We start from the raw sequence: 27125 nt of genomic DNA, 5'->3' as shown, positions 1-27125 counted from the left end.
CCGAAATACCTGAGACTGGGTCATCAGCATCGGTGCTCATGCCAACAGATAATATGAGTGGCACAATGGAGCAGCCAATGGTGTATGAAGACCCCTTGGAAGTCTCCCTTAGGTACATGGAGAAACATAATATTCTGCAGATATTTCAGGTGAAAATTCCCCTTCCCTTCTCCATCCACAAACTTGCTTGAGAAGCTGGGCCAAAGCTAACTTGTGAGCTGTCCCTTCCTCTGGTGTTTCTTAAACTGCAGAAATGGACACTTGATCCTCTTCAGGGGCTGAAAGACATGTTGGGGAAAAAAAAGGAACTTGAGAGATCTAGTAAATGTTACCCCCAGTGTTGGTGCTTTTTAATGAAGTACCATTGCTCTTTGGTAGTAGCATATGATGAAGAAAAGCACAAAGGGACAGAAAAAGAAATGTTTTGATTTCCTTTGAAATGAATTCTTCCAAGTCTCAAGCATAAATACTTGAGTATCTAAGAAAAGGAGACTTAAACTATGATCTTGAAAATCCTCTGTAGTTTTTAACTGAACTTGACATCTTTGTGTTTTGCTGCCAGAAATGCCCCAGCCTGCTCTCAAAAGGGGAGAAAGGAGGCTGCAGTGCCTGCAGCTTTTGTGGCTAGCACTGGAGCAGGAAGAGCAGCCACCTTTCCTAGGAACTAACAGTTCTTTCCCTCTGTTTCTCTCTGGCTCAGGAGATCACAGAAAACCTGGTGTACGAGAAGCCCGATGACCCCTTGCAGTTCATGTTGCTGCAGGTACGGCGTCTTGCTGGGGCTCCACAGAGACTGTCTGTTAGGGCCGCCGCAGAAAGCCAGCTTTGCCGAACGTGCCGGAAACATGGTGAACCCATGATTATTTCTCTCACTATGTGTCTGCTCACTTAGGAGGAGAAGGGAGGCAGAGCAGAGAGTCCGTGTGCCCTTAAGGGAGAGGGAGGAGAGGTATGGGAGGTGCCTATGTGGAAAAGCCTAGGTTGGGATGGATGTGCCCAGGGGACTCTATCTGAGAGGCGAGGGGAAGTTTAGGCACAGAGGTAGGGCCTATCTGTGTCCCTGTGCCCCTTCTCTAGCTCCCTCCTTCCAATACTGGGATGGATCCTCCGTCCTGCCTGCCCACCCCTACTCAGGAGAGCAGCTCTGCTGAACTTGAGGGAGCCTTAAAACACAGGAAGTTCAAAGCCTGCGGAGGGAGCAGTAGTTTGGGAATGAATTGGAGAGGAGTTTGAGGCTAAAGGGAGGAGCAAAGCCAGAGGAAGAATGGAGGTCCTTTCCTTCGTGCCCTCCAAACCACCAGCACATCCTCTGTGATTTGTTGCTGCACCTGCCTTGTACTGAGGTTTACAGATCCAGCAGAGGGGTGGCAAGGTCAGTTCTGGGCCATGTAAGTAGGGTATTAGACCCCCAAAATGACCCTTTTCCTTTTACTCCTGCCCAGGTACAATCTATGATAAATGCCAGGCAGGCAGAAATGGAGGGGATGTTGGAGGAGGACGAAGACGCGGAGTTGTTTTTCTGACAGGTCCGGTGTGCTCCTTTTGCCTCCTACTGACCTTGCTAGTATGGGGTTGCACAAGGCCTTGCCAGCACCGTGTGTTTGCAGTCCGTGGAAGTAACTTTGAACAAGCTTGCTGCTACTCCGCTTCCTGGATTCTCTATTCTGTGCTTACAACTCTTGGGCTTAAGTCCTGCAACTGTGTATTGATTCAAATGCACAGACACTCCTACAGAGCGTGTGGATATGTCTGTGTGTATGGCACGTGTTGAGAAGGCAGGTCTGCTGCATTCTTTTGTGGTGTATTTTTACAGATGCACAAATCCCACATTTAGGCTATCCCTAGACTCTGCTTTTCTGAGTGGAGAAACCCAGCTCAAACAACACAAGCACAAAAGCAACTAGAACTTAAAAGTAGACCTGGACAAACAAGGAAGATCCCTATCTCTTTCATGCTGCTTTCATGGGCTACCATCTCCATTAGTAAGTAATCTCTATTAGCTATGCAGTAGTTAATGCTCATCTAACACTTTGAAGTCCGTCTTGAGAGAGGCTACGTCTGTGGTTCTCGCCGTGCCCCCAGAGTTCCTCTGATCAAAGTTGCTGCCTCGGTACCTCTTTTCAAACACTGCAACCAGCTGTCTCATTCTTACCCATCCCTGCATTTTTTTTGTGCTGCCCTGCCTGTGTCATTGCAAGTGTAAGTGTATTTTTGATAAACAGAGCTGTAAAGCAACAGTTGCGGGCATTCTGTGGCTTCAGAAGATGTTGTCTCCCCAGAATGTGGGAGATGAATAAAAGTAAACAAATCTGAAACAAGCACTGGGAGGCCAGGAAATTGAAAGTTATGGTGCATTTGCAAACATGTCATCTGAACTGCCATTAATTCTCAGAGCACTTACGATCCTTATTTTCATAGTATCCAAGTGGATGGATACCCTCTAAAGGAAGTTTATTTTTCTTTTCCTCATCTCTCGCCTGAAGAATGTGCAATAGAGCTGTATTTTGGCTTCATTTCTTATGTATATGCAATAGATCCCAGAAAGCTGTTCTGTCACCATAGATTCTTCTCTTTTTTTAAGCAAGTGCTCTAATTCCGTGGTGGATGATAACGTGTTCCCAAATGATTGTCTACAAGGCTATGAAAAGTGCCACAGAAACTTATCTATTTTCAGTTAAAAGTCTGATGGTTAGGTTGTGTGATACTCCACAGCAGAGCTTGATCCCCAAATGTTTGGAAATCACTTAGGCAAATATTTGGCGTCAAATTTTGTGTCTAAAAAGAGCTGTCTCTCTATCCAAGACTCTCAAGAAAGATTAACTCATTGGTTAAAGAACAAGCAGGTTTTAAAGATACTGCAAGCCTAAAGATAGCTAAAGATTCAGGTAACAACTTCATGGGCTTCATAAGGGTTTTTTTGCAGACTTAGGCAGCCAGGTCCTAGCTGAGATGCTTTTGAAAGCCCTTAGTATCTTCAGCAAATGGAAGAATTGGACCCTTAATGGGGGAAAAGAAAGGTGATTATTTTTCAGCCTGGTATTTAATTGATTAAGAATTTGTAACCACCCTTGTTACATGTGATCCCTGTGAATGCAAGAAAAGTGCCAATTCACCTCTGTAAAGGAAGGCAAGATGAATGGAAGATAATCAATAGCACATGAAGCTATTGACAGAGGCCTTTTCATGCCTGTGGTCACTAGCCAACATATTTTCCAAGAGATGGAGAAGTTGGCATGTCCTTGAGTTTTGTTATAAAACAGGATTAAGGCACTTTGGGGTACAGCATTACCTCTGAATTTCCTAGATTTCTATCATTTTGGGTGTTGTATTTTGTTGTTCTTTCTTTTGTATTAAGGCTTGTGAGCTGTGATACATCCTTAAACTGCAGGGACATGCCCACAACTTTATGTTGGCGTAAGTGGAGTTATGCAAGGAGAATTCCTTAAATCCTCTTTCAGGTAAATGAAGTCAGCTTGAAAGTAGCCCTCTTCTCAAAGATGCTGAAATTTTGCAAGAGAAGCCCAAGCCAGCATTTCTCAGCAATCTCAGGAGCAAAAGTACTATTCTGGTGACATGGCCACCGTATCTCATGCTACCAAAGTTGCTGCATGGTGTCAGGAAGTCTCCTTTGGTTCACATAGAAGCAGCTGCCTTTTTAATTTCTCAGGATCAAGGTCCCTCTCCTATGAGAAGCAACAGCTGTGTAGAAATGTGGCTACCCTCTAGATAGATGTAGATAATGAGACATGGGAGAAGGCAGTAGGCTAAGGGCTGTGAGGCCCTTCGGCTTTCACAGACTAAGTGAGGAGTTGACTTTGCTCTAATCAGGACTTTGACAGGAAAGGGGGGAGAAACCATCAGGAGCTTTTTCTGATTTTTTTTTTTTCTTTTTCGTCTCCTCCTGTCTCTCAAATGACTAAATTATATCATGAGCTGCATTTTTCAAGAAAAATAGGCTAGGATCTTAATTTATGAAAGTAAAATTTATGAAAACAGAAAAGTATCCCCCAGAAACACTGTAGACTGTTGTGATTAGACTGTTGTGCTAATACAACAGAGCTGTGCTTCTTGATTTTATTCAAGGTTTTGCTGAAAAAATGTGTCTAAACTCTAGAAAAATTCTACCTCATATTACACCACTAATATATCACTGGTGTGTGCCTGTGTTTTTGTGTGTGTGTAAGCTCTTCTTTGGCAAAGAAAGGTAAAAAAAAATGCTCTTAAAATGGAAATATTTACTGTAGTCTTAATTCCACAGTGACTGTCTCTATTCCATAATTTCTTCCTCAAACCAATGGAACCATGTTTCTTGTTCACAAGTGGAGATTTATCAACAGGCTATTAAACTGTCATTAAATTTCTTGTGTTGAGTGCTCTGAAGGAATCAACGGTTCATTGTGTGTAACCAAAACTATTCCATATAAGTCCTTATGGCATGCTAGTCACTGTATATTTGAATATTCTCCAGTAGTGTGCTAAGCAACGTGGCAAACATCTGCTGTTTGTTCTCTCGTCGTCTCCACAAGGGAGATGTGGGTGCCCTGAAGTGTGTTCTTTTTAATGGTGTACTTTGTTTTTTTTAATCCACACCTATGTTTCACTATGTGGATAGAAAAAGGTCATGGAGTGGTGGGTGGGGAAGCTGGAGATGGTTTGTAGTTCCCCAGGGCATTTGTTCTGTAGTTTGTGCTGGGTGCCAAGGAAGTGCAGTCTTTGCACAGACAAGATTTGTTGGTCCAGGGACTGACCCAGAAACATGATAACCAGCTCAGCTGGCAGTTAGCATGGGCTCGCACAGACTCTTTCTTTTGTGAACCTTGTATTCCTCCAGAAGTGGGATTCAGAGGGGCTAACCACAGAGAAATTGTACTCACCTTGAAAACAGTGTCTTGGATCAGAATGTCAGATAACTTTTTTGCCATCTCTGTGCAGAACTTGACTCAGGTGTCCAAGCAATACTGAAGTCACCTGCGTAACCACCTCTAATCAAATTGCAAAAGAATGTTGTAATTGCTGATTAAACATCCTTTGAAAAGTTTGCCCAGTCTCCGCTCTGCTTCTTTGTTAGGTGAAGGGCACAAGCATGACAGCTCTTCGGTGGCCAGCCACTTGGAACTTGAGGCATTTCGTTGTGACTCACTGGATACGCATCATTGCTACGTAACAGCAATTTTGAGCTAGTTTAATGCCACTGATTTCAAAGTTTCACAATCATGAGAAACTTGCAGTTGGCAGCAGTGGCTATTCAGGGTTTGCATGTCTGAAATGGAAGAAATTAACCTCTGGGCGAAGTCTGATCAAAAAAAAAAAAAAAAGTTGAGTTTGAGAGAGCGCTCAGGCTGAAGCCTGAGGCATGTGGGAGTGCAGCAAAAGGAGATACACCAGGGCAAAGTGATCCTGTTTGACATGCCTGCCTTCTAAGAAGGGTTTATTGAAGGGAGAGCTGCTCTTGCCCATTCTTATGATAAGATGAAATACATGGGTTGGGGGGGAAAAGAAAGAAATATTCCTTTATGGTTAGTTCTCAGTATCTGTGGCAGCATTTCATTTTCTTTTTTTGGAACTGCCTTCATGGGCTGCATTGATTTAGCAGCATAACCAGGAATGCTTGGCTGTCCCTTCACACACACAAATAAAAAGGAAAACTTCAAAATGTTGAGGAAACATGGGTTTGGCTGAACAGCCTCTCCTGGGAAGATGGAAGAGTCGTGGGCAGGAACTTTGCTGGAGGGCATCTGAAGTTAGGGAGGCAATCCCAAGAAGTTGCTGTATGGATATTTCCAGAGCAAAAACTGTCTACAGATTCTGCTATGCTTGGTCTGTATTAGAAACACCTGGTATGAATGCGTGAAGAGTCTTTTCCTTTCGCTCTCAAATCTGTCATGCCAATTCCCATACAACTCTCCTCCAAGCTGGGAAGAGCTCACCCTTCTTTATCTTTGGGCACTAAAAAGGTCATCTCCATGGCGTATCCAGCTAAGGAGTCTGGGGAAAGCTTTCTATACTCACAGTGCAGAAGACTGGAGAACCTGCTGGTGTCATTTCATTAATTTGGTTAATGATGTCATTCATGTCATTTCATTAATTTCATCAGAATAACCAGGGAAGAAACAAATGGGATGAGATGAGACAAATGGGATGAGATGAGACAAATGAGATAGACTCACGTGGTTTTTTTTGCATGATGCTATCTACTGTGCGACCTAATTAAAGTCTTGTTCATCATCACTCATTACTTAAATGAGTGAGATTTGGAGAAAACGTGAATACACAGAGCCAGACTTATAAAGGTGCATAGGTACCTGATACAGTTCGTAATAGTAAAAAAGTAGTTGTTGTACATGAGGGAGTCTTTTGAAAATTTCGCTGTAGATTGCTAAGACTTCAAGCACATCTCTTGCTCAGAATTCTCTGGTCCAGCACTTAACAAGTCTATTTATGAAAAGGAGCCAGGATCCATATTAGAGCTAGGGAGCTTGAGAGAACAGAGGAGTGTCCTCTATCCTTTCTCCTTCCCATTCTTCAAATTATCTTCTAATATGAAACAGGAGATAAAGGTGAATAAAGACAAGAATACCACAGCAGTTTGTTAATGTCATATTAGTCCCCAAAGAAAAATAGTCTCTCAACAGGAGGAGCTGTTGGTGTTTAGGTATATGAGTAGAGATAAGGAAGACTAATACATTATCAACACAGGCAAATGGGCCATCAGATAGCCAAAGATCTTTTTAAAGTGACCCCAAGTTGCATAAAGACCATAAATGCAAAGGGAGTCCCTTTGCAGGGCAGAGGTAACCCATTTTTGTTTAAGCATTACCTTGGGTTCAGCATAATATCCTGCCTCTTTGCAAGGATATCCAGGAACGATAGTGTGAGGTAGGTAGTCATGCACACTACATTAATGTTTTTGTTTTCCTTCACTGCAGTGTTGCCAGCTGGCTGAGACTCTGCGGTCCTGAAAGCAATGGGAGCTCTGCCCTAAAGCCCGGCCTTCAGCTCTGTGGCACGGAGTGTTGACTTTGTTTCTTGTTTAAATCCTTGGTAGCACAACAGAGTTATCTCAGTAGACACGATATGATGCCATGATGCTGACATATGTTTGATGTAGTGGATGGGAGTATGACACATGGAGGAAGCTCAGCCTGTTTTCTAGAGCAATATTTCCAAATGAAGAACAAAGCTCTTTGGAAAGGTTAGAGCTGGGAGGTATCCAATTCGAATCACTTTTAATGGTTACCTTTCACAGGCCTCTCAGAAGTTGTTCAGAAAGCCTCCTGTCTGCACAGAAACCACATGGGGAAAAACAGCACTTTAGTAGCTTAAAAAGCAACTTGCAAAAGAAATGAAGGGTGAAACTTAATATGTATGTCCATGAGAGGGCAGCACAGACCTGCTGAGCCGGCTTTAGCTTAGCAGCAAAGGCTATTAAGAGGCAAGGAGCCTAACTCGACTGTGTTCAGCGGTAGAGCAGCCGCAAGCAAAGAAAAAGTACATGTATAATGGCCTGATGGCCCCAAACAGAGATCTGTCCATCACTCATCTATGGCTGGCGGGGCCAACATTGTCTGGGTTGAAACCCTGGTGCATCCCAGTTCTAAGTTGTAGAGATTTCTCCAAGAAGTTTCCTGTTAGTTGTTGAAACATTAGAAGGAAGTTTCAGAAGAAGTATTTTGAATGGTACCTGCAGATCCGTCGAAGCAATGAGCTGGCATGAGATGTCCACCACACCCTTGCCAAGGTAAAGATTGTCACCCTGGGAGCACCATCGACTTGCCCAGGGCATGCTTGCTATTTATTTTTATTCCAGGGCACCTAGCATCATACCAGCCAACACCCTTTGCTTGCACTCCTGCCTGTCTACTGCCAAGTTTCTTGTTTTGTGGCTGTTTCCTGACTGGCCTCTTTCCCTACCCTGCATGCTCCAGCCCTCCAGCAAAATGCATGATGGAAGTATGGAGATAAATCAGCCAGCTGCACTGTCTCCTTACACTTGGCTTAGAGAAAGTGTGTTGGAAACTGGATAGTGACAGGCGACTGTATGTAGATGGCAGTACTCCACTGCCAGGCTGTTGCAGTGTCCCAGATCAGAAACATCTAATGCTGAGGAGGCAAGTAGGATGAGTTTGGGGAGACTGAGATATTGTCAAGCACCTTCAATAATTAGCTGGAACAATTTGTGTGCACAAATGATCTCTTTGATTCCCTGCCAGCAAGCGGTAAAGGCCACTAATCAAGAGCTCTTGTTTCTACCATGTTGTGGCTCATGACTGACATTGGGAATTTTGGAGAAGAGATTTTTAATCACCTGTAAGGACTAACACAATGCCAGGGCTGTTCAAGGTCTGGGACCACATACTGAGCAATACATCCATTGCCACCTGCAATCTTTCAGCAATAGTAGACCACAAAGTCATCAGATCCACAGTCAAGAGCAATATGGACAGTCTTTCTAACTGACTTTCCCCTCCACACTGTTAGCTTTTAAAAGCATGCATCTAAAACACAAGGAGAGGACTTGCATCTTCCTATAATTCTTTTATCTTGATATTGAGAATATTGAGAGGAGAAGAGTTTCTTTGAGCTAAGTCTGGTATCTATCAGTTAGACCTCCTGAGAGAAAAGGTAGGTGGTATCTAGGGAGAAGAGGAAATATTAATAATGAAGAAGATGATAAAGGCCTGGTCTCCTTTGGGAAAGAGAGAGACAGGTAAAATACTGCCTGTGGGAACATAATGGAATCAGTGAGGAAAGGGAGATCATGCATCATAAAACTACCCTCTCTGTAGAGTGCATGACCTTTTAGTCTAGTAGATTTATGAGTGCTAGTTCCCAGGTTCCGATTTTGAATATGTTTTTGTGTTGTCCATGAGAATCAGGACTGGGAGGTCAGAGACTGCATGGTTTAATGATGAGAAATGCTCCCTGCTAGTAAATGGATGTTTGTGCTCCCCAGGATTGAGGTGACATGCTGTAGACTTTCTGAGGCTTTCCACTTCAGTCAGGTTAACTTGAAAGTCATTCGTATATTATTTTTTAATTTTTAAGCCATCAGTATGGTCCACAACTTCAAAGGGGTGAGATTTATTTGAGATTCACAGCAACTGTGCTTCCGAGGACCCAATCATCACTGCTGTTTTCCCAAGGCCTGAGCTCAGCCATCAGGTCTGTTCTCCAGGGTTCCTCCATGCTTCTGTTACCTGCTTATGTGTGCTCATTTGCAAAAAAAAAAAAGGAACCTCTAGACTGCAAATGTCCCAGGTGGAACTAGCAGTTCTAACACAGACATGTTCTGGGCTGGGTTTTTCACTTTGCAGAAATTAGCCTTAGGACTGTGATGACACACCCCTATGCATTTCCTTCACAGTCAGAGGAGTAAGAGAGGCTTCTTTAGAGTGAGATTTATAGCACTAAACTCTCTCAAGGTATGCTGGGAGGCACCCTGAGGATCTTCTTTATTAGTAGTGGTAGTAGCCTTTTGTTATTTTCTGTACCCAGATGTGCAAATTTCACAATGAGCTGTAGTCCAAAACTCCTTGGGAAAAGCAATCCTTGCCCCAGTCCATTTCTTTTCCACATAAAGCAACTTTCTCCAAGTTATTTGTACTTTCTTCTTGCTCTCTTGTCATAAGAAGAAAGTATCTCTTTTGAAAGACTGAAAGTACAGATTCTCCAGCAATCTTGCAATTCCAGTAGCTTGGGTTTTATGCAAATGTCAAAAATTGCAAGTCTTAACATGAAAATGCATCTGTATTTCTAAGCACATGAATGAAACCCCTGTCATACATAATTGGAAAAATAAGGCTTATCCCCTTCCTTCCCCAAAATATTAACAAACCCCAAGCCTTGTGAGTGTGCTTTATACCATTCTTCTCAGGAATGAAGGTGCAATGCTATATTCGTGGGTGGATGCGGTATTACCAAGTTCAAAATGCCAGGATTCCTGGCATCACAAAGATGTATGTATCTGGGTTCTCTGTAACACTCTTCACTAAGGTATCTGAGGTTTTAGGACGAAGTTACTTACCACATTCCACATCATACTAAATATATACGTACAGTTCTGCTTTTCAGTCTATATGTTTGCAGACTTAAATGGAGTGGTTGGCCCAGAGACCCAGTGGTTTACTCTAACCCACTATAATTAGCCCGTAGTTGTCGCTAACGGTATGCCATTTGTCTCCCCACACTCAGCACTGTTTGGTAAACATTTTCCAGGACAGAATTGCTCTCTCCTGATCTCCCTAGGTGGTGTTCACTTATTTATTCTCTGCACCTCAGAGTTAGCCCTCTTTCTTGAGCTGAGAGGTGTAGAAGTGGCAAAACATGGGCAAAGTGCTTCAGGAAGGGGCCACCAGTGTTGGCAAAACCATGCCCTGGATGGCTGTGGGGAGGAGGCCAGAGGCACAGTTGTGTGAGAGGGTCAAAGGTTGGGAAGGGACCAGGCGCAACCCTGGCACGAGGCCAGGCAAGCTGCAACCCTAGGAGGGCGATGGACATCTGTCCTGCAACGTTCTGCATCTTCACCCCCTGCACAGATGCACTGAGAAAGGGAGAGGCAACCGTACGAAATTCCTTCACCTGGCACCCAGCCACGACGCTCGGAAAGCCTAATCGGGCAGGCACAAGCCTCTAAGTCAAATCTGGATGGGGAAGGAAGGTCAAACCATGGACTGGGAAGCAGCTGTTTGCGACCCTCCCAGGAATGCGAGAGCGAAGCAAAGAGCTGCTGGGCCGCAGGGACGGGAGCTGGGGCTGCTCGTGGCAGCACTTTCTGAGCAATGGCACTGACACAGCTGATGATGAAGAGATTGGTAAAACCCCTTCATGGTGAGGCATCTTTAAAGCATTCTGAGACGGGGATGCTGAGCCTTGTTCCCAAGCAGAGATGCTGTGTGCTGCTGGAGAAACGTGCATTGAGGTGGCCAAGGAGGATCTTGAGAGAAAACTCAACTCTGCTTTCTGCCTATCCCCAGTTCAGCTCTCCATCTTCTCACATTAGCCTATCTCCCATAGAGCATATGGCCACAGTCGAGTGGTATATCTCCTGAGGAATTTCATTTGCTGCTCCACCCAAAAATGGGCCCGGCTGCAGCCTCAGCATGTGAAATTCCATCCAAGTGAAACTCAAAATTGCAGTGTGTCTTAATGCCTGACCTAGCACTCTCTGCCTTTAACCTGCTGATAGCAAAAGCACGCTGAAGGTGACTGTAGGTTCCTCACTAAAGGTACCCGTAGTGGCTTTTGGGCTCCCACTCTATGGTTTGTCAACCCCACCACACTTCCTTGCTCATGCCAGATCTCCATTGGACCCTGCATCTGACATGAATCTGACTTGCCCTTAATAACACACATCAAAATAATAAATAAAAACTCTCTATAGTACCAATTTCTCTCTGGTTCTCACTAAAACGACATCTAATCCAACTAATCCATTTTAGCAACAGTAAGATCCACTCAGGAGCAGGCACCTCCCATTCCACCCTTGCCCACTCTTTCAGACCAAACAGGATTCATGCTAAGATCTGTTTGCTGCTTCCCAAACAGGGCTGCAAAGAGGGAAGAGCTCTGCTGCACTAGGGCATTCTCTCAACAGCCTCTCTTTTTGATGGTCATTGACACAACCTTGAACTTTTCTACAAGTTCCTCTCCTCCTCTCCCCTCCTCTCCCCTCCTCTCCCCTCCTCTCCCCTCCTCTCCTCTCCCCTCCTCTCCCCTCCTCTCCCCTCCTCTCCTCTCCTCTCCTCTCCTCTCCCCTCCCCTCCTCTCCTCTCCTCTCCTCTCCTCTCCTCTCCTCTCCTCTCCTCTCCTCTCCTCTCCTCTCCTCTCCTCTCCTCTCCTCTCCTCTCCTCTCCTCTCCTCTCCTCTCCTCTCCTCTCCTCTCCTCTCCTCTCCTCTCCTCCTTTTCACAGAACAGTAATTCTGTATCTGCTTCCTCTTCCTTCCTCTGTCCCAAGTTGTGGTGAGGTGTGCTCTCATTACAGCGCTTGTGCGTAACTCCTGTCCCATGGATTGCCAGGGGATTCAGGGGATGTCTCTGCAAGACTCCAGAAAAATGGGGCAGCGTCTGCTCCAACCAGACTTCACATCTCTTCTAAGAAGCACAAACACGTGGCACCTGTCTCTGGGCTATTTATAGCTAGAAAAATCCGGATCCCTACTCCTGACCACAAAAAACAAGTGTCAAATGTATGGTTATCCTTATCTAGTAGCACAGGTTGGTTGGAACCGCCAAGTCTTTTGCTTATCATTTTGGACGTGTTGGAGCTGGGAATCCCCAAAGTTCTGCCCCTTTCTCAGGGTGAAAGCTCATGTGGATTACCCAGAAGGTAGATCTTTCTTTAACAGTTTCCAAATACCAGTGGGCATGTAAAACATTACAAGTTTTGCAGTTCCCACTCATTTCCCACAAGATATTTGGAAAGATAGCTACCAAGGATTTTTTTTTTCTCTTTTATGCCTGTTTTTGTTCAGAGCTCTTTGTAAAGAGTCCTAAAAAACATGAACTCCCCATCATCCACCCTAAGCTTTTTATTCATTTGTTTAGTTTTTGCATTAGCAGATGAGGAACACCACATGCAAGCAGACATTCTTTTTTTTTTTTTTTTTTTTTTGCTAGAGATTTGTTCATGGTCCCAGGAATGAGAATCATACATTTTTGTTGACTTTTGTTTGAGAGGATGAGGGAGAAGAAGGTGAGAGACATTCCTTCTCTGCTGTGTTTCTCAGCCTCAGCCCTTTAGCAGAGCATAGGCCAATACATATCTTTGTATGTGCTTGACTTTATTTCCTCTCAAACTGAATATGTGAATATGAATATTTCCATAAGATTGAATATGTCAAAAATCTATAGGACCCGAGGGAATGCAATAGTGTCCCTGCTTTTCTCGTTATCTACAGTGTCTTACATGATAGGCAACACCTCTACTTCTGTTTCTAAAAATGTCCAAAGTTAAAAAAAAATTGAAACAGCTCCAGCCCAAATCACTATCTTTCTAGATTTTCCCATGCAACATAATTAAATGAAAACATTCAAATTCATTTACTCTTTTCCAGTCAGTATGTCCTTGCTATACCCAAGTTCAAACAACAGTTCTTCCAATTTCCCCATCCTCTTTAAAATTTCAAAGATCTCATACGAATGAGTCATTTGTCCACCCCATTGAAAATATAATAATAGAAATTCTTTAACCTTCGTGTTTTCAGTACAACGACATTCCGATACGATCTAAGACTCACAAAGACACCCCGTGGTCCCGTTTGCACCGAGGAACAGGTTTGGCTAGAAAAAAGTTTTCCTCATGTGATGTACACCCTACCAATCACACAGCGCTTTTCTCGAGGAACCTGGGCCCTTTAAAGACCGGCTGAGGTGGGAGAAAGAGGCTTTTTGGCTTTACAGGTGGGTCTGGATTTCTGCTGGGAAGCATCAAGACAAGGGAGGGGTGAGTACATAGCGTCTGAGCCAGAAGTGTCTCTTTCAAGAAAAAGAGGCTTTTATGCTTAATGGTTTTTATTTTAGTCCCTGGGTTCTGGTTACTATGTGGGAGTGTGGTACCTGGATAAAGTTAACTCCAGGAGATTATTAAGTATTCCTTTTTTGCTTCTACATCAGGCTGTGTCTTCTACATGGCTGTTTTAATTTGTTTCGTATTTTTTCTCCTAAAGACTGGGGAGGAGGGGATGGGAAAATTAAATCTGTTGCTAACATATCTGAGTGGTTAAAAAAAAATTGTCGCAGTGGAAGATGAATCCTGTAATTCCCCCTTGTGAAAATAGAAAAGACAGAAAAAAAAAAACCCTCTTGTTTTGGCTCTGCTGAGCTAATGAGGAAGACGCGAAAAAACTACTTCCCAGCTCTATTTCCTAGGTAATTATGCCTGATGATGATTTACCAGCCACTCCAGCATTCACACCGGCTTCATTTCATAGCAATCTCTCTTGAAAAGAAACTTAATTAGTCTCTGACCCCAGCTTGATGCTGAGCTTTGTTTTTGTTTTATTTTTCTCTCCTGGTTGCATAAAATAACTGAGCTGGCTCTTCCTCTTCTCAGAGAGGTTCAATCCTAATGAACAAGATGTTCTGAGGTTACATTTCAATGGCAAGTGAAAGCATGGGAAAAGCTCAGCGGGACAGGACATGTGTGTGTGTCTGTGCTGAAGACGTTACTTTAAAGTAAATAAATGAATGAGGAACTGACACTTGAAAAACACTTGGCTTTTACAGCAAGGCCCAAGCTATTCATCAATAACGTATTCAATTTTATCCTCTTAAAACTATATAACTCTGAAGATTTCCTAAGTACTTGGAAAAAACCTTCATTTTAAGTCCCTTGGGATTAGATTTTCTGCTAAAGCCAACTCTTGCCTAATAATAATAATAATAATAATAATAATAATAATAATAATAAAAAAATTCAGGTTTACTCTTATCTGGCTCCTGCAAGTCTTGATGATTAAGAGAGGGCAGTGGCGCTGGGAACACATGGCTCTGTGCCATGCCAAGAGCTTCCCAAGGCACCAGCCCTGTCTGTGGTCCCATCAGCCAGCGCCACTCTTCTCGGCTGGGCTTCACATCACTGCTCCTGTCCCTCCGCGTTGGCTGCCCAGGGAAGTGGTGGAGTCGCCATCCTGGCAGTGTTCAAGAAACATGTAGATAAGGCACGTAGGGACATGGTTTAGCAGGCAGGGTGCTGATGAGTTTGCAGTTGGGCTCGATGATCTTGAAGGTCTTTTCCAACCAGAATGTTTCTATGATCCCACGTCTCTGTGGAGATGCGCCCCATCTTTGGGGCTGAGCGAGAGGGAAGGAGCAGTGCATGGACGGGGTTAAGAGCAGGGCAGAGCCCCGCTGGCAAGCCCCGTGTTCCTGCCTTTGAAAGGCTGGGTTTGTTTAGCTGTGCTCAAGTGGCTCGAAGCCTGACAGCCAAGGCATCTGGAGGCTGCAAAGTCAAGTAGAAATAAAACAAATGAAGTCCCTTGTCTCTCATTATACAATTTGGTAAGAATGCCATGCATGCGCAGAAGTACTAAAAACCAGGGGAGGTGGCGGGAACGAGGTACAAACCCTCGGCAAGCCTAGCCTTCGTGATGAGTGACCACCACCCTTTGCTCCTCCTCCACAAGTGCTGTTTTTATCAGAAACTTTACTCTCTGGGCTGGGGTGGGAGTGGTGCATCATGCCCTAGCTTGGCCAGCTGCCAGTGGGGTCCCTGAGCACTCCAGTGCTGCCCATGGAGCAAGGGGCTGGTGCATAGGTGCTGTGCACAAGCGTCTTCCCCTGGCCTTCCTCCAAGAGCAAGGGACATCATGGTGACATGCTAGTGACCTGTTTGCCAGGGGACTGGCCTCATGAGTTTATTCTTATCAGAAAGGGTATGCAGTAAAACCCTTACTGTCATAGGAAGGGTAATGCTTAGTCCTGTGGAAGGGGTGAGATGAACGTAGGCTTTCCGTAGAAATAAACAACAGTCGAAGGGTGCTTCTGGGCATCCTTCAGCCATGACTGTGCCTTACTGTGACACCTGACACATAATGGAAGGCAATCAAAATGGGGCCTGCTTCTGCATGGAGCAATGCCAAACTGATTCTTTTTGATTTTTTCTTCTTCTTTTGGCTGCAAATGGAGTAGGATTAATTTAAAGTGAGGATGTTAGTCTTTAAGGATATGGAAATCCTGGATCAATCTAAAAAAAATATGGTGTGGAGGCTTCAGACTAAAGTTTGTGACAGATGCACTGGAAACAATGAATCCAGCCTAGGTGGCCATTTCCCTCCTACTCTGATGAACTCCCAAGGCTCAGCTGCAAGCAGTAATCCCTTTGAAAGCCTGCGTGATGTTGGTCACCTAAAATACAAGAGCAGACACCTTTAAAGAGCTTACTTTCTGGCTCCCTCAATTACATTTCCGTTCTCATACAAGCCACTGCAAGCAAAAGAAGGGAGGAGAGCTCAAGGTGGCTCTAAGGAGACAGAAACAATAGACTTGCCTGTGACTTGTGGATGAACAGGCACAGGCAGGGATACCACCGCTCCTGGGCTATGGAAGACTCAACTGGACCCATGTGGGTGGGAGGATTGTTTTCAGGGATGTGATCTGAGAAGAGTGGAATAGCTGCAACCTAGATTGTAACCAGGTGTCAGAAGTGGAAGAAGATGCTTTAGGAGGGATGCAGGATTTTGTGGCACAAAGGAACAACAGAAATCCTTGGAGAGCCATTTCAAGCACGGCTCTAATTCTGCCACAGCAAGAGTCGAATCCCTGTTACCTAGAGGGGTCATGGCTAGGTTTGGTTGCAAGGTTACAGAATATCCTGGTAAATACAAGTTCCATGTAAGCTCAAGGCTGAAATCCCCCGACCTTCTTCTGTCATAAGGAAAGTTATTGGGTAACAGTTGTAGCTGAAGCTCTTGTTTCTTCAGGGAAACCCCTGAAGTCCCAGCATATTGTATTTGGGTTATAAAACTAATCTCAACCAACCTGTGCAGAAGGCTTGCCTACCTCCAAAATGATTTGTTTCTGCAGGCGTGAGCTGCCAGCCCTGGCTGTGGAGAGGCTGGGAGGAGGACTGCTTGCTAAGGCCTTTCAGGTGGTTGTGACTCACACATGTGCACCCTGCCTCAGGCAAACAGGCTGCCCATAGTCGTGCACCTACCCCAGGAGCTATATAAGCCACTCTTACTTAATGCTTACCCATGAGGTGCAACGAACAGGGTGTCCTGGGTGGAGACAGCAGGGTGCGGTGCCCCCACCCTGCTATTCTTAGGGTGTATGGGAGGGAACGGGTCTCCAGCCGCCTGTCAGATCCAGCTGTAGTCATGGCCTTGGAGTGCCTTCCTGCTCTCTCATCAGTGATGGTAGTACTAGACCCTCTCTAAAGGAGCAGCTGTCAGAAAAGTGGTTCTCACCTGTATCGCAGGGAAACCAGGTGGATATGGAGAAATGGATTCCCTTCATCTTAATCACCTGGAAAGAGAGGCAGAATTCATAATAATTCTTCCAGAAATGTCTCTTCCTTTTACACTTCTCAGTCTCTCTGATTTCACCGTCTCTGCAGTGCCATCATTCTTAATCGAGGTACTGGAGAGCCTTAGGTTGCCTGGAAAGTTGTTCGTATCTGTGTGGTGGTGACTGTGCCCAGCTTTCCTCCTAGGTGCGGTGTCCTAGGAGATGGACTTGCCCCAGGAAAAGAGTCCTGCTCTCTCAGGCCAGTGTAGCTGCAGCAATACCTGCCCCAGGATAAGCAAGAACAAGTCAGGTCCTGCCTACCAGAGAGAAGAAATCCAGACTGTTGGAGAAGCAAGGATGTGGGCTGGGCAGATAGTCCATGTGCAAGGGTCTTCAAACAGGTGACAAGTGAGGAAAAATGAATCACCTTGGGCAGCAGTGACTAAGCCAGGTCTAGCCTTTTTTGGTCTAAGTGCAGCTGTTACTCTGCAGAGGAGTTTGCAGGAGAAAGGCAAGGATAAAGCAGTTATGGTAAGGAAGGGGTTATGATTTTCTTAATGGGTCTTGGTATGCTGTGTCAGGCTAGCCACATGACATACATTCAACTCTGCTATCTGTACAGCAGCTTTTTGTCATAGGAGTCAGAGTTCACGTGCCTGAATTCTAGCAGGGAAAATTTGCTCTTTGGACTGTCCACTGATTTGTGATACCTCTTAGCCAGCAATAACTAAAGGCTTTTCTAAAAAATCTGGATTTTGCAACATGTAAGTCAATGAATCAGGCAGTAGGTTCTCCAGCTTTTAGATGATCAGAGGATCTTCTTGCATCTCATGTTTGGCAGGCTCTGCAATGTTTTGTTCCAAGCCACATTTGGTCAAAGGTTACTACATCCAGATCTGTGCTGCAAAGCAATGTCATATGGTCTCTGGATATGCTGACTGGTCAACAAGTTTGGCAAGGTCAGGGATTGAGAATGATCTCCTGGGGCTACCATTTCGCTTCCCAGACACAGTGCCGTACAGCTTCAGGTGTAGTGGACCAGCCTCCAACCACCTGATTGGAAATAAAAATGACTTCTGATCCTGGAAATAGTGGCCAGCCTTATCCACACCTTCATGGGAAAATCCTATCATGCTCTGCTGCTGGAACAATGGTGAAAGCACTGAAAATCTTTCCATGATAGTATTCAAACCACTGCAGAGATCATGGAAAGAAATTCTGGTTCTGTCTCTGCCACTGTTGGTAGTCTTGCCTACCTTGAAGAGGCAGCTGCTGAGGAGGCTGAAGGTGACACTGTTAGAAAGGTCCCACAATGCTCTGTTCCTCAATAAACTTTCTGTGGTTTATAGATAATCTTGTCTATGCTTATTTTTGAAAAACTTCTGTGGAGAAACATGGAGATGGTACCCCCAGCAAGAGATGTCACTAGTGTAGATACTAAGATACCATAGCAGAAGACCTGTGTTGAAGTTGCTTTTCTTTCTTTCTGCTCACTTTGGACTCATTTCAACATTCCACTCACAGCTTATGTTTTCTTATACCCTCTGACAAATGCAGCTGTCTAGGGATTGGGTCCTTTTTTCCCCTCCTTCTCTTTCCTCCCTTTGCCACATTCTGTACCTTTTAAAGAAGGGCTTCACTGGTGATTGAATCTGAATTTATTTCTCCAAGAGGTCTCACACCTCTGACTAGTGCCTTTGTGCTGCTCTCTCTGGAGAGGGATGAATTCCGTACAGGGAGCCTGGGCCCAGACTGAAGGAATTTGTGGGAATGTTACTTGGCCTGGCTCCCATGAGCCAGCTGCAGCTTGGTTACCTCCTTCCCTCACACCTGATTTGGAGCTGGTGCCCTGGATTCATTTCCCGGCATTAGAAGGGGAAGGGAATTACACTTAGCAAGATGTTGCCAAGCCATATGCTATGGGGGGGATGACATGACAAAAACAGAGAAATTACCAGTTTGATCTCCTGGTAGTGCTGGCTGAGAAGATACGGTATTGAGGTAAACAGTGTACTCTGGGATAAACCTGACTCCTATGGAGGAGGAGCAAGGTGAGTACACGGTACTCATTTCATATCTATCTGGGCGTAGGTGGTGTTTCTAGACAGATGGAAATGTGAAACCATGAGTTTTGCTCAAGCTGGGAGTTTGCATGGGTGCTGTTGTGTTGATGAAGCCCATTCAAAAGGTAGCTGAAGCCATAGAATGATGCCAGTCCTTCATAGTTTAAGTATCAGGAAGAGTTTGAGGTAACAACTTCAAGCCTGTGGTAATTTCTCTTCTTAAACCACTATAAAGCAGGGGTGGAGATGTGGAGACAGGGTGGCAGATTCTGTCTATCCGTATCCTCAGGAAATAACTTCCATTTCTGGATGAAGCCTGTTATATTGTCTCTCTGTTTTCATAGGCTGCATGAAGAATTAAAGATGGCAAAAGATGATAACAGCGTACGCATCTTTCAGGGCCTATTAATCCTGGGCAATGTGGTCATTGGGGTAAGTGGAGCAGGGCAAGGAAGGGTGGGGGCTTCCTTTCAGGATAGCACATCTCAAAACAGTAGTTTTCAGACATGAAATCCTTCCTCATGGATATGAAGTCCACATATAAATACGCAAGTGTGAGAGGACAGGGAAGGGAGATTTATGCTTGTTGATCTCTTGGGCAGAGAATGCTTCAATGACAACAGAGGATGATCCACAGACCAACATAAGTTCGGGAGGAACAGCCTTTGCTGCTGACCAATATGCTTCCAGCCAAGCCCTCCAGAAAGTCCTTTCACAGAGACGTTGTATGAACTCCCGCTTAAACATCTTCAAGTTCTAGGCTTGACTGTTTGGGAATACTGAGTCTTGCCTGCAGTTCTTGAAAAAACAAACAAACAAACACCAAAAATCCCCATAGAGCTCATTCCTTTTTCTTTGTTGTTTCTTTGGGGAAGCATTACTTAATGAATTTCCCTGACTTGGCCTTTCAGATGTGTGGAATTGCCCTGACAGCAGAGTGCATCTTCTTTGTGTCTGATCCCCATGGTCTCTACCCTCTGCTGGAAGCTGCAGAAAATGATGACATCTATGCTGCTGCCTGGATTGGCATCTTTGTTGGCTTTGCACTCTTTTCTCTCTCTGTCCTTGGCATCATTGGAGTCATTAAGTCCAACAGGACCTTGCTGATGGTGGTAAGTGTAGCAAAGTTTGTCCACCCACCGCTGCCAAGCTGAAAGGTGCTGCCTTAGTTCCCCTGCTCACCTTGGCAAACACCTACTGAGCAAAGACAGACTTTATTAATTATGAGAAGCCAAAGGGTGTTCCTTCTTGAGGAAATGGCCTCAAATTGTGCCAGGGGAGGTTCAGGTTAGATATTAGGAAAATTTTCTACAGAGTGATGAAGCATTGGAACGGCTCAGGATAGTAGTAGAGTCACCATCCCTGGCAGTGTTCAAGAAACATGTAGATGTGGCACTTAGGGACATGGTTTAGCAGGCACAGTGGTGATGGGTTTATGGTTGGACTTCATGATCTTAAAGGTCTTTTCCAGCCATGATGATTCTATGATTCTTCCTGACCATGACTGTGTTTTCCCACAACTTGACCCCCATAAGAACACAGCATGGGAAGCTCCTAAACCAGGTTGACGTTATTAATGGTGATAGCCTCAGTGGTGGTTTGAACAGACTTGCTTGACCCTGACATTGCCCCAGAGCAGTCCAGAAGCAGTTGTGCAGTCAGATACAGCTGATATATGGTTTATGATACTCAGTTCATCCTGCCCCTTTGCTGCCTTTCAGCTGTTATATACCATTCTGTGTAGGAGCGGGTTAAGTAATGACTTTCTGCACAAGGCATAAGTATGTGTTAGTATACCAAATATGGATGCAACTGAGAACATCAGACATAAGCAGGCAGGCAAAGATGGCAGGGGTGGGGACAAGGAGCTTTGGATAAGCCATGAGCTATGCTAAGACATGAACAGATCTCTGCACAATTTCTTGCTCAGTCCTTCAGTGAAACTTAATAGATGTTTGTTTTAAGGAAGGATAGAGCTGAAAATTCTGATATTGGCTCCCCCTTGAATTAATGTGAACGGTAGGGTATCTATTTAAACAGAAAAGACAAAGATCTGAAATCTTGTGCCAAGGAATTAACCAGCTAACTGCTAATGGTAAAGAATTCTCCTACTCTGAATTCTGATGTGTTGGCTGAAACCCAACCCTGTGGTGCAGGGGAAAAACTGGGGTACAAAGGGCAGAAACCAGGAAAACATATGCCTCAAATCTGAGGACATTATGAGATGAGAGATGAAAAATAGAGGGAGGAGAAAACCAAAGTGGATATGGAAAAGGCTGAGAAGAGTTGTGCTGAGAAGGAAACAAAAGCAATGAAAAAGACTATGAGAGGAGCTCTTGAGGATCAGTTCTCATTGGGGATCTCTGCTCACAAAGGAGCAGTGCTAATGCAACCTAATGATGCAAACTCAGGAGGATCTGAATAACATACTGAATCATACCTTTCTTATATTTCCACAAAGTTCAAGTTCTCGTTAGGACTGAAAAGTTCTTGGCTGGCAGGTAGAAGTGGAAAAGTGGAGTAGCACATACAAGTTACCAGGGAGATGCAGCAATGAAAATGGCAAACGTTGTCCTGAAACGTATCAAGCAAAGTATTTCCCCTAGAGACGGAACGGTATTCATGCTGTGCAGTGATGTTCTGATGAAATTGTATCTGTGAGATAGAGAACAATTCCAGACATATACCTTCAGGAAAGAAGACTGCAGACTGGAGCAACAGAGAGGGATGAGGGGACTAGAACAGCTTGGTTTCCTTTACTTGGAAAAAATGTGCATGCTACCTTAGCATTATGGCTAATCTCAGAAGTACACTATAAAGATCCATACAGTTTTACACCACTGGATCTTCTTTTGAGTGGGGATTTGGATGTGATGACTTGCCTAGCTCCCTCCCAACATAAAATATACTATTTTATAATTACATGAGGCTTTGGAGCACCCTGAAGTGAGTAATGAAAGAGAAAAGATAAATTCATTTAAATTAGAGCTAGGCAAATTCTACCCTTGAGATGGGTATTGGACTCGACCTTGAAACAGGACCTGAAAAAAACAGCTTAACTTTTTTTTCCAAAAAACTAACTCTGCTGTCTTTCTCCCACAGTATATCATTCTGATGCTTATCACTTTTGCATTTGAAATGGCTTCCTGCATCACAGCAGCAACTCACCGAGACTTTGTGAGTATTGCTCTTCTCATACATTCTTGTATTTATGTTCAGTGTAGAATTGGCATATGTGGTACAGTGTAAACACAAAGACTACTGTTGAAAAGTCTGTAACTTGATTATTCTGATCAAGGAAATAACTTTGTTATTTGAAAAATTTAAACATATTTTTAAAACTGCTATTAAAGGAATAATAGTGCAGGTTAGTTGAATCATCAGTATAGTGCTTAGTCTTTTCTCTACAGAGTGATTAAACTATCATAGATGTGGAAAGCAAATCATTAGTACTACAGGTAATGTTGCAAGCAAGGAAAAGATTACATGAATTATTGCAGCTATTGGCATGGGGCAAATGACCTGTGGGTGCTTTAGCTCCAAGTAATATATCACATGCAAACCATAGCTTCTGCACGTCTTCTCTGGCCTGACATCCTGTAGGACCTGCTTAAGAGTCATACTCAAGATCATGCCCTTCTGTTGCTCCTGCTCCTGAAATCCTCCTCTTTATCTTCCCATGTATAAAATTGTAAAACCTGGGGTGGGGTCCAGAGCAGCATTCCTGTTCTCTACCAGAAAACTGCAACAAACCAACGGAGTTACCCCACCTCAAATAACTCTGTATTTCTTTACCTGGAAACTTATTTATATTGTTCTTGCATTCTTTTCTGTTTATCCTGCAGCTCACTCCAAATCTCTTCCTGAAGCAAATGCTGGAGAGGTATGAGAAGCAAGACACAGACAATAACAACGACAAATTGATGAGTGAAGGGGTCACAAAAACATGGAATAATCTCATGCTTCAGGTAATAATAACACTGAAAATTTTCAATAATTACTGAATGTTCTGTAACTCTGGAATTTCAAATGCTCTTTGGGATCACTCAGTAATGAGGAGGATGGCATTTCCTCTGAACTTCAGACAAAATCCTGTCAGACTCCCCAGTTCGCTCATTTATCAGATGACAGACTGTCAAAGGCAGGCATTTCAAAATTCTCTTCCATAAATCTGTGGTTAATGCCTAACTAGGCATGTGCAGCATCCTCTCTCATGCAGTGCTGTAACTTTGGCCCATAAAGACCATCCCCTTCTCTCCCCAACAGAATCACTGTTGCGGTGTGCATGGCCCATCTGACTGGCAGCAGTATGGGTCTGCCTTCCGGAGCACACATAGCGATGCTGACTACCCTTGGCCACACCAGTGCTGCGTCTTGGATGCCCGAGAGTCTCCCGTCAACCTGGATGGCTGCAAGCTTGGAGTGCCTGGCTACTATAACAGTAATGTAAGAAATGCTCTGCTTCATCCAGTTATGCAAGTTGGTCCATAGTGTCTTTCTGGAATGGGAGAAAACAAGGAGTAGCCTTCCTCCTCCACTACCTGTGCTCAAAAGCTTTCTGAAGATGAAGAAATGCCTGTAGGGTCCTGGCCATGTTTTTGAATCCAGGCTAGACTATGATAAAAGCTTTCCTGATGGAGAAAGCATGAAGGAAGAAAATCCTTCCTGTGCCACCAATAAGTAGTACCCTTGACATGTAAGTGGACATGAGTTAATTCCAGCTTAGCCCTAAAGATGGTTGCATACAATATGCGTGAACTAGTCAGCAGCTCTCCTCTGCATGGTAGTTATCACAGCCAATGAAGAGCTAATGGCAGGGAAGGAAGAAGAGACTGTCCTGCTGTGCTCTAGCAATCAAATAGTGGGACAACTCTGAAAAGTGAAGGTAGTTTTCCAAGGTGGATAATGTTACTGAACATGCCAGTACTAGCTGAGATTGTCAGCAGACCAGCTTCTCCTATTCAGTCAAATTGCTGGCACATAAGCATAAATGTCTGCACTAACAAGCACCTCTAGAAGACATTCAGGATTCCAAATTTGCAAGCAGTTTCTAATTTCTGGAAGCCAACCCTGTGTTGGCTATGTCTGGTTGTGTGTATAAATCTGGTAAGGGGGTAGAACACTAAAGGATCTTTGAAGTGTCTGAGCTGGGCTCCGTCATTTATAGCTTAGCAAACACGTAGGCTATCTGCAATCTATCATCAAGCAGTGAAGCTCTGTCTTAACTTCTTGAGACACTGTGAGCTCCCCAAACTGCAATAGTAGCGTGCATGTCAACTGCATCTTAGAGATGGATGAGGTTTTTTTTTCTTGCCACTTCAAAAACACTTGCAGCATCAAAAGTGTCAAGTTTTTACAAGCTGATAGGAAACAGTAATGGATTCAATTTCAATGACATTTAAAAGATAAATCATCTCCATGTGAGGAGGAACTTCTTTATTTTGAGGGTGACAGAGCCCTGGAACAGACTGCCCGGAGAGGCTATGGAGTCTCCTGTTTGGAGATCTTCCAAACCCACCTGGATACTACCCTGTGCCACGTGCTCTCGGTGCCCCTGCTGGAGCAGGAGGGTTGGCCTAGATGACCTCTAGAGGTCCCTTCCAACCTCAACCATTCTGTGAGTCTGTTAGTTTGTAGCCTAATGGCAAAAGTTCAAAGCCGATGTTGACTCATTTACGGTTGTCTTCAGGGTTGTTATGATGCTATCTCTGGACCAATGAACAGACAAGCCTGGGGTGTTGCCTGGTTTGGTTTTGCTATTCTCTGCTGGACTGTGAGTATTTATTATTTGTTTTTATTTGCTCTTCTCTTTCTGTGATATTACCCACCCAGTTGGGTGGAGGTGGCTGTCAGAATTGATGCATTTAAAAATGGTGGATGTCAGAACTGATCCATTTAAAAATCTATAGAATACAGGACTTTATTCAGCAATCTGCTTGAGGCCTGTTTCTAGTAATAGGAGTGCATTCAGAAGCTTCCCTCCTTTCTAGCTTCTACACATGAAGAGAGAGAGATTTTTTCAGCGTGCTGTAGCCTGCTCTAGTCTCAGCAATACAGTAGAATCATACAATCATAGAATTGTTATGCTTGGAAAAGACCTTCAATCATAAACCCTTCAACACCATACCCGCTGAACCATGTACACAAGTGTCTCATCTACACTACCAGGGACGGTGATTCTACCGCTTCCCTGGGCAGCCTGTTCCAGTGCTTCACCGTGCTTTCCATGTAGAAATTCTTCCTAATGTCTAACTGGAACTTCTCCTGGCACAACTTGAGGCCATTTCCTCTTGTTCTATCAGTTATTATTCTGGAGAAGAGACTGACCCCGCCTCACTACAGCCTCCTTTCAGGTAGTTGTAGAGAGCAATGAGGCCCGCCCTGAGCCTCCTCTTCTCCACACTAAATAATCCCAGCTCCCTCAGCCGCTCCTCATAAGGTCTGTGCTCCGGCCCCTTGAACAGCTTTGTTGCCCTTCTCTGGGCACACTCCAGCACATCCTTGTCCTTCCTGTAGTGAAGGGCCCAAAACTGAACACAGTATTCGAGGTGCAACCTCACCAGTGCTGAATAAAGGAGCTTGCAGATGCTTGTTTGTGAAGGGTGTTGGGCCATCGAAACTCAAAATAGCAGGTAATTCAGTTAACGTGTCCAAAGACTGTGCGAGTGTTTCAAGTACTCGGGGTTTGTCAGTTTCATGACAGATAATTCCCAGAAACCTGAGTGTTCGAGTCAAATAGTTACATCTGTGTAGATTTGCTTGCTTCACTTTGAAGGTGCTCTGCAGATAAAAATCTTTAAGCATCCTGTGCCTGTATTGATGCTAAGCAAGAACTTTTGTTACCCTCTCCTACCAGTAAGACTAAATGGGATTGGTGGGAGAGGCTGGAGGGTAGAGAAATTTTAACATTTTTTTTCTTTTCAGTTCTTGGTTCTCCTGGGTACTATGTTCTACTGGAGCAGAATTGAATACTGAAAGTGTGATGCCCTCAACATTGTCCTGAAGCACTGAATGAAACTGTTTTCGTTCACTCCTGCTCCATTCTCCCTATGACACTGAGGATTTGAAGTTTTCCCAGTCTCTCCCGGACTATTTTTGCCCCTCCAAAAGCTTGACACATTGAGATGATGGCTACAGGAAGGAAGGTTCTTGTCCCTTTTTTGCTTCTTGTTCTGCAGCCTTTTTGTCTTGTGGCTGTGGCAAAATCCTTTTGCTGTGCAAGAAATCCCTGAAGTATAAGACATGATCTGATTTGTTCTTTGATGATATTGAAAAGGAAAATGTTCGGCTCATGTGCACTTGCCAGAAAAGTATCTCTCTAAAAGTATGTTGAAAGTAAAACATAACACCAAAGTTTCTGATATGGGCTATGTGAGCAAAATGGTAACCTCCTGTTGACCGGTAAAGATGGATGCTGCAAGGGAGAAGACTGCAGAACTCTGATGCATTTTATCTTTCTAATTCTGTTCCTGGTCTCTGTAACTCCTTGGCTTAGAATAATATAGATTCTGTAAAAGTTTAAGTGTGTCAGCAGTGAAGATATGTCATATACTTAAAAAAAAAAAAGAGAAAAAAAGTCTGTTGCTTGTCAAGCCCAACAAAAGACTAGCTCATTCCTCTGACATATGCTGCCTATGTTCAAGCCTACCTCTTGTCACTGATGAAACTACTACATGCACTCCTACATTCAGAAGTGCCAGTCCATAAAATGTTCTGTTTGTTAAGAATGACTCTTTCAAAAAGCTGTATGTACTTTGTACAAAACTTCACACCACAAACTGTAAAGTGTGCAGAATGCAAGGGCTTTGTGCTATACCTGGCTTTGCAAAACCGGCTGTTACACCCTTGCTATCATGTTGCCTGCTTGAGCTGACCGTACGCACCTTATGATTCTGTCCCTTGCATAATTCCCCCTTCCACATTTCCAGATCAGGTGAGACAAACTGCAAATAATTGCAACAAGGAACTCCTGTGAAGAATGCAGGCAAGAAACTGAGTGAAACAAATTCAGTCCTTCCATCGAGAGTTAACAATTCTCACTCAGTTCAGTAGAGGCTGTTTATTTTGGCTCAGATTGATCTGGTGTCCTTTCTAATGAATGTTTCAGCAGCTACATG

At 44.1% G+C, this 27125-nt stretch overlaps 1 protein-coding gene across 1 annotated transcript; it reads left to right on the top strand.

Moving 5' to 3' along the window:
* Positions 1–26071, top strand: UPK1B (uroplakin 1B). The gene is made up of 9 exons (XM_010227468.2): positions 1–112; positions 701–763; positions 19353–19440; positions 19920–20120; positions 22111–22185; positions 22854–22976; positions 23275–23454; positions 24698–24781; positions 25933–26071. Exons 1-9 carry the CDS (start codon positions 39–41, stop codon positions 25981–25983), a joined length of 939 nt encoding a protein of 312 aa, XP_010225770.2. The 5' UTR covers positions 1–38; the 3' UTR covers positions 25984–26071.
* The last annotated feature ends 1054 nt before the right edge of the window (positions 26072–27125 follow it).

The sequence above is a fragment of the Tinamus guttatus genome, unplaced genomic scaffold, assembly GCF_059628265.1.
Source record: "Tinamus guttatus ecotype Peru unplaced genomic scaffold, ASM5962826v1 Tinamus_guttatus_pri_ptg000272l, whole genome shotgun sequence".
Taxonomy (NCBI): Eukaryota; Metazoa; Chordata; class Aves; order Tinamiformes; family Tinamidae; genus Tinamus; species Tinamus guttatus.
Note: the sequence above shows the minus strand (reverse complement) of the source record. Positions and strands in the feature narration are given on the sequence as shown.

Bases quoted from the DNA above. Each gene is read 5' to 3' on its own strand.
- UPK1B (XM_010227468.2), top strand. From the start codon at position 39: ATGCCAACAGATAATATGAGTGGCACAATGGAGCAGCCAATGGTGTAT. The intron at 113-700 runs GTACATGGAGAA...TCTCTGGCTCAG, and splicing joins CCCTTGGAAGTCTCCCTTAG to GAGATCACAGAAAACCTGGT. The intron at 20,121-22,110 runs GTAAGTGTAGCA...TTTCTCCCACAG, and splicing joins ACAGGACCTTGCTGATGGTG to TATATCATTCTGATGCTTAT.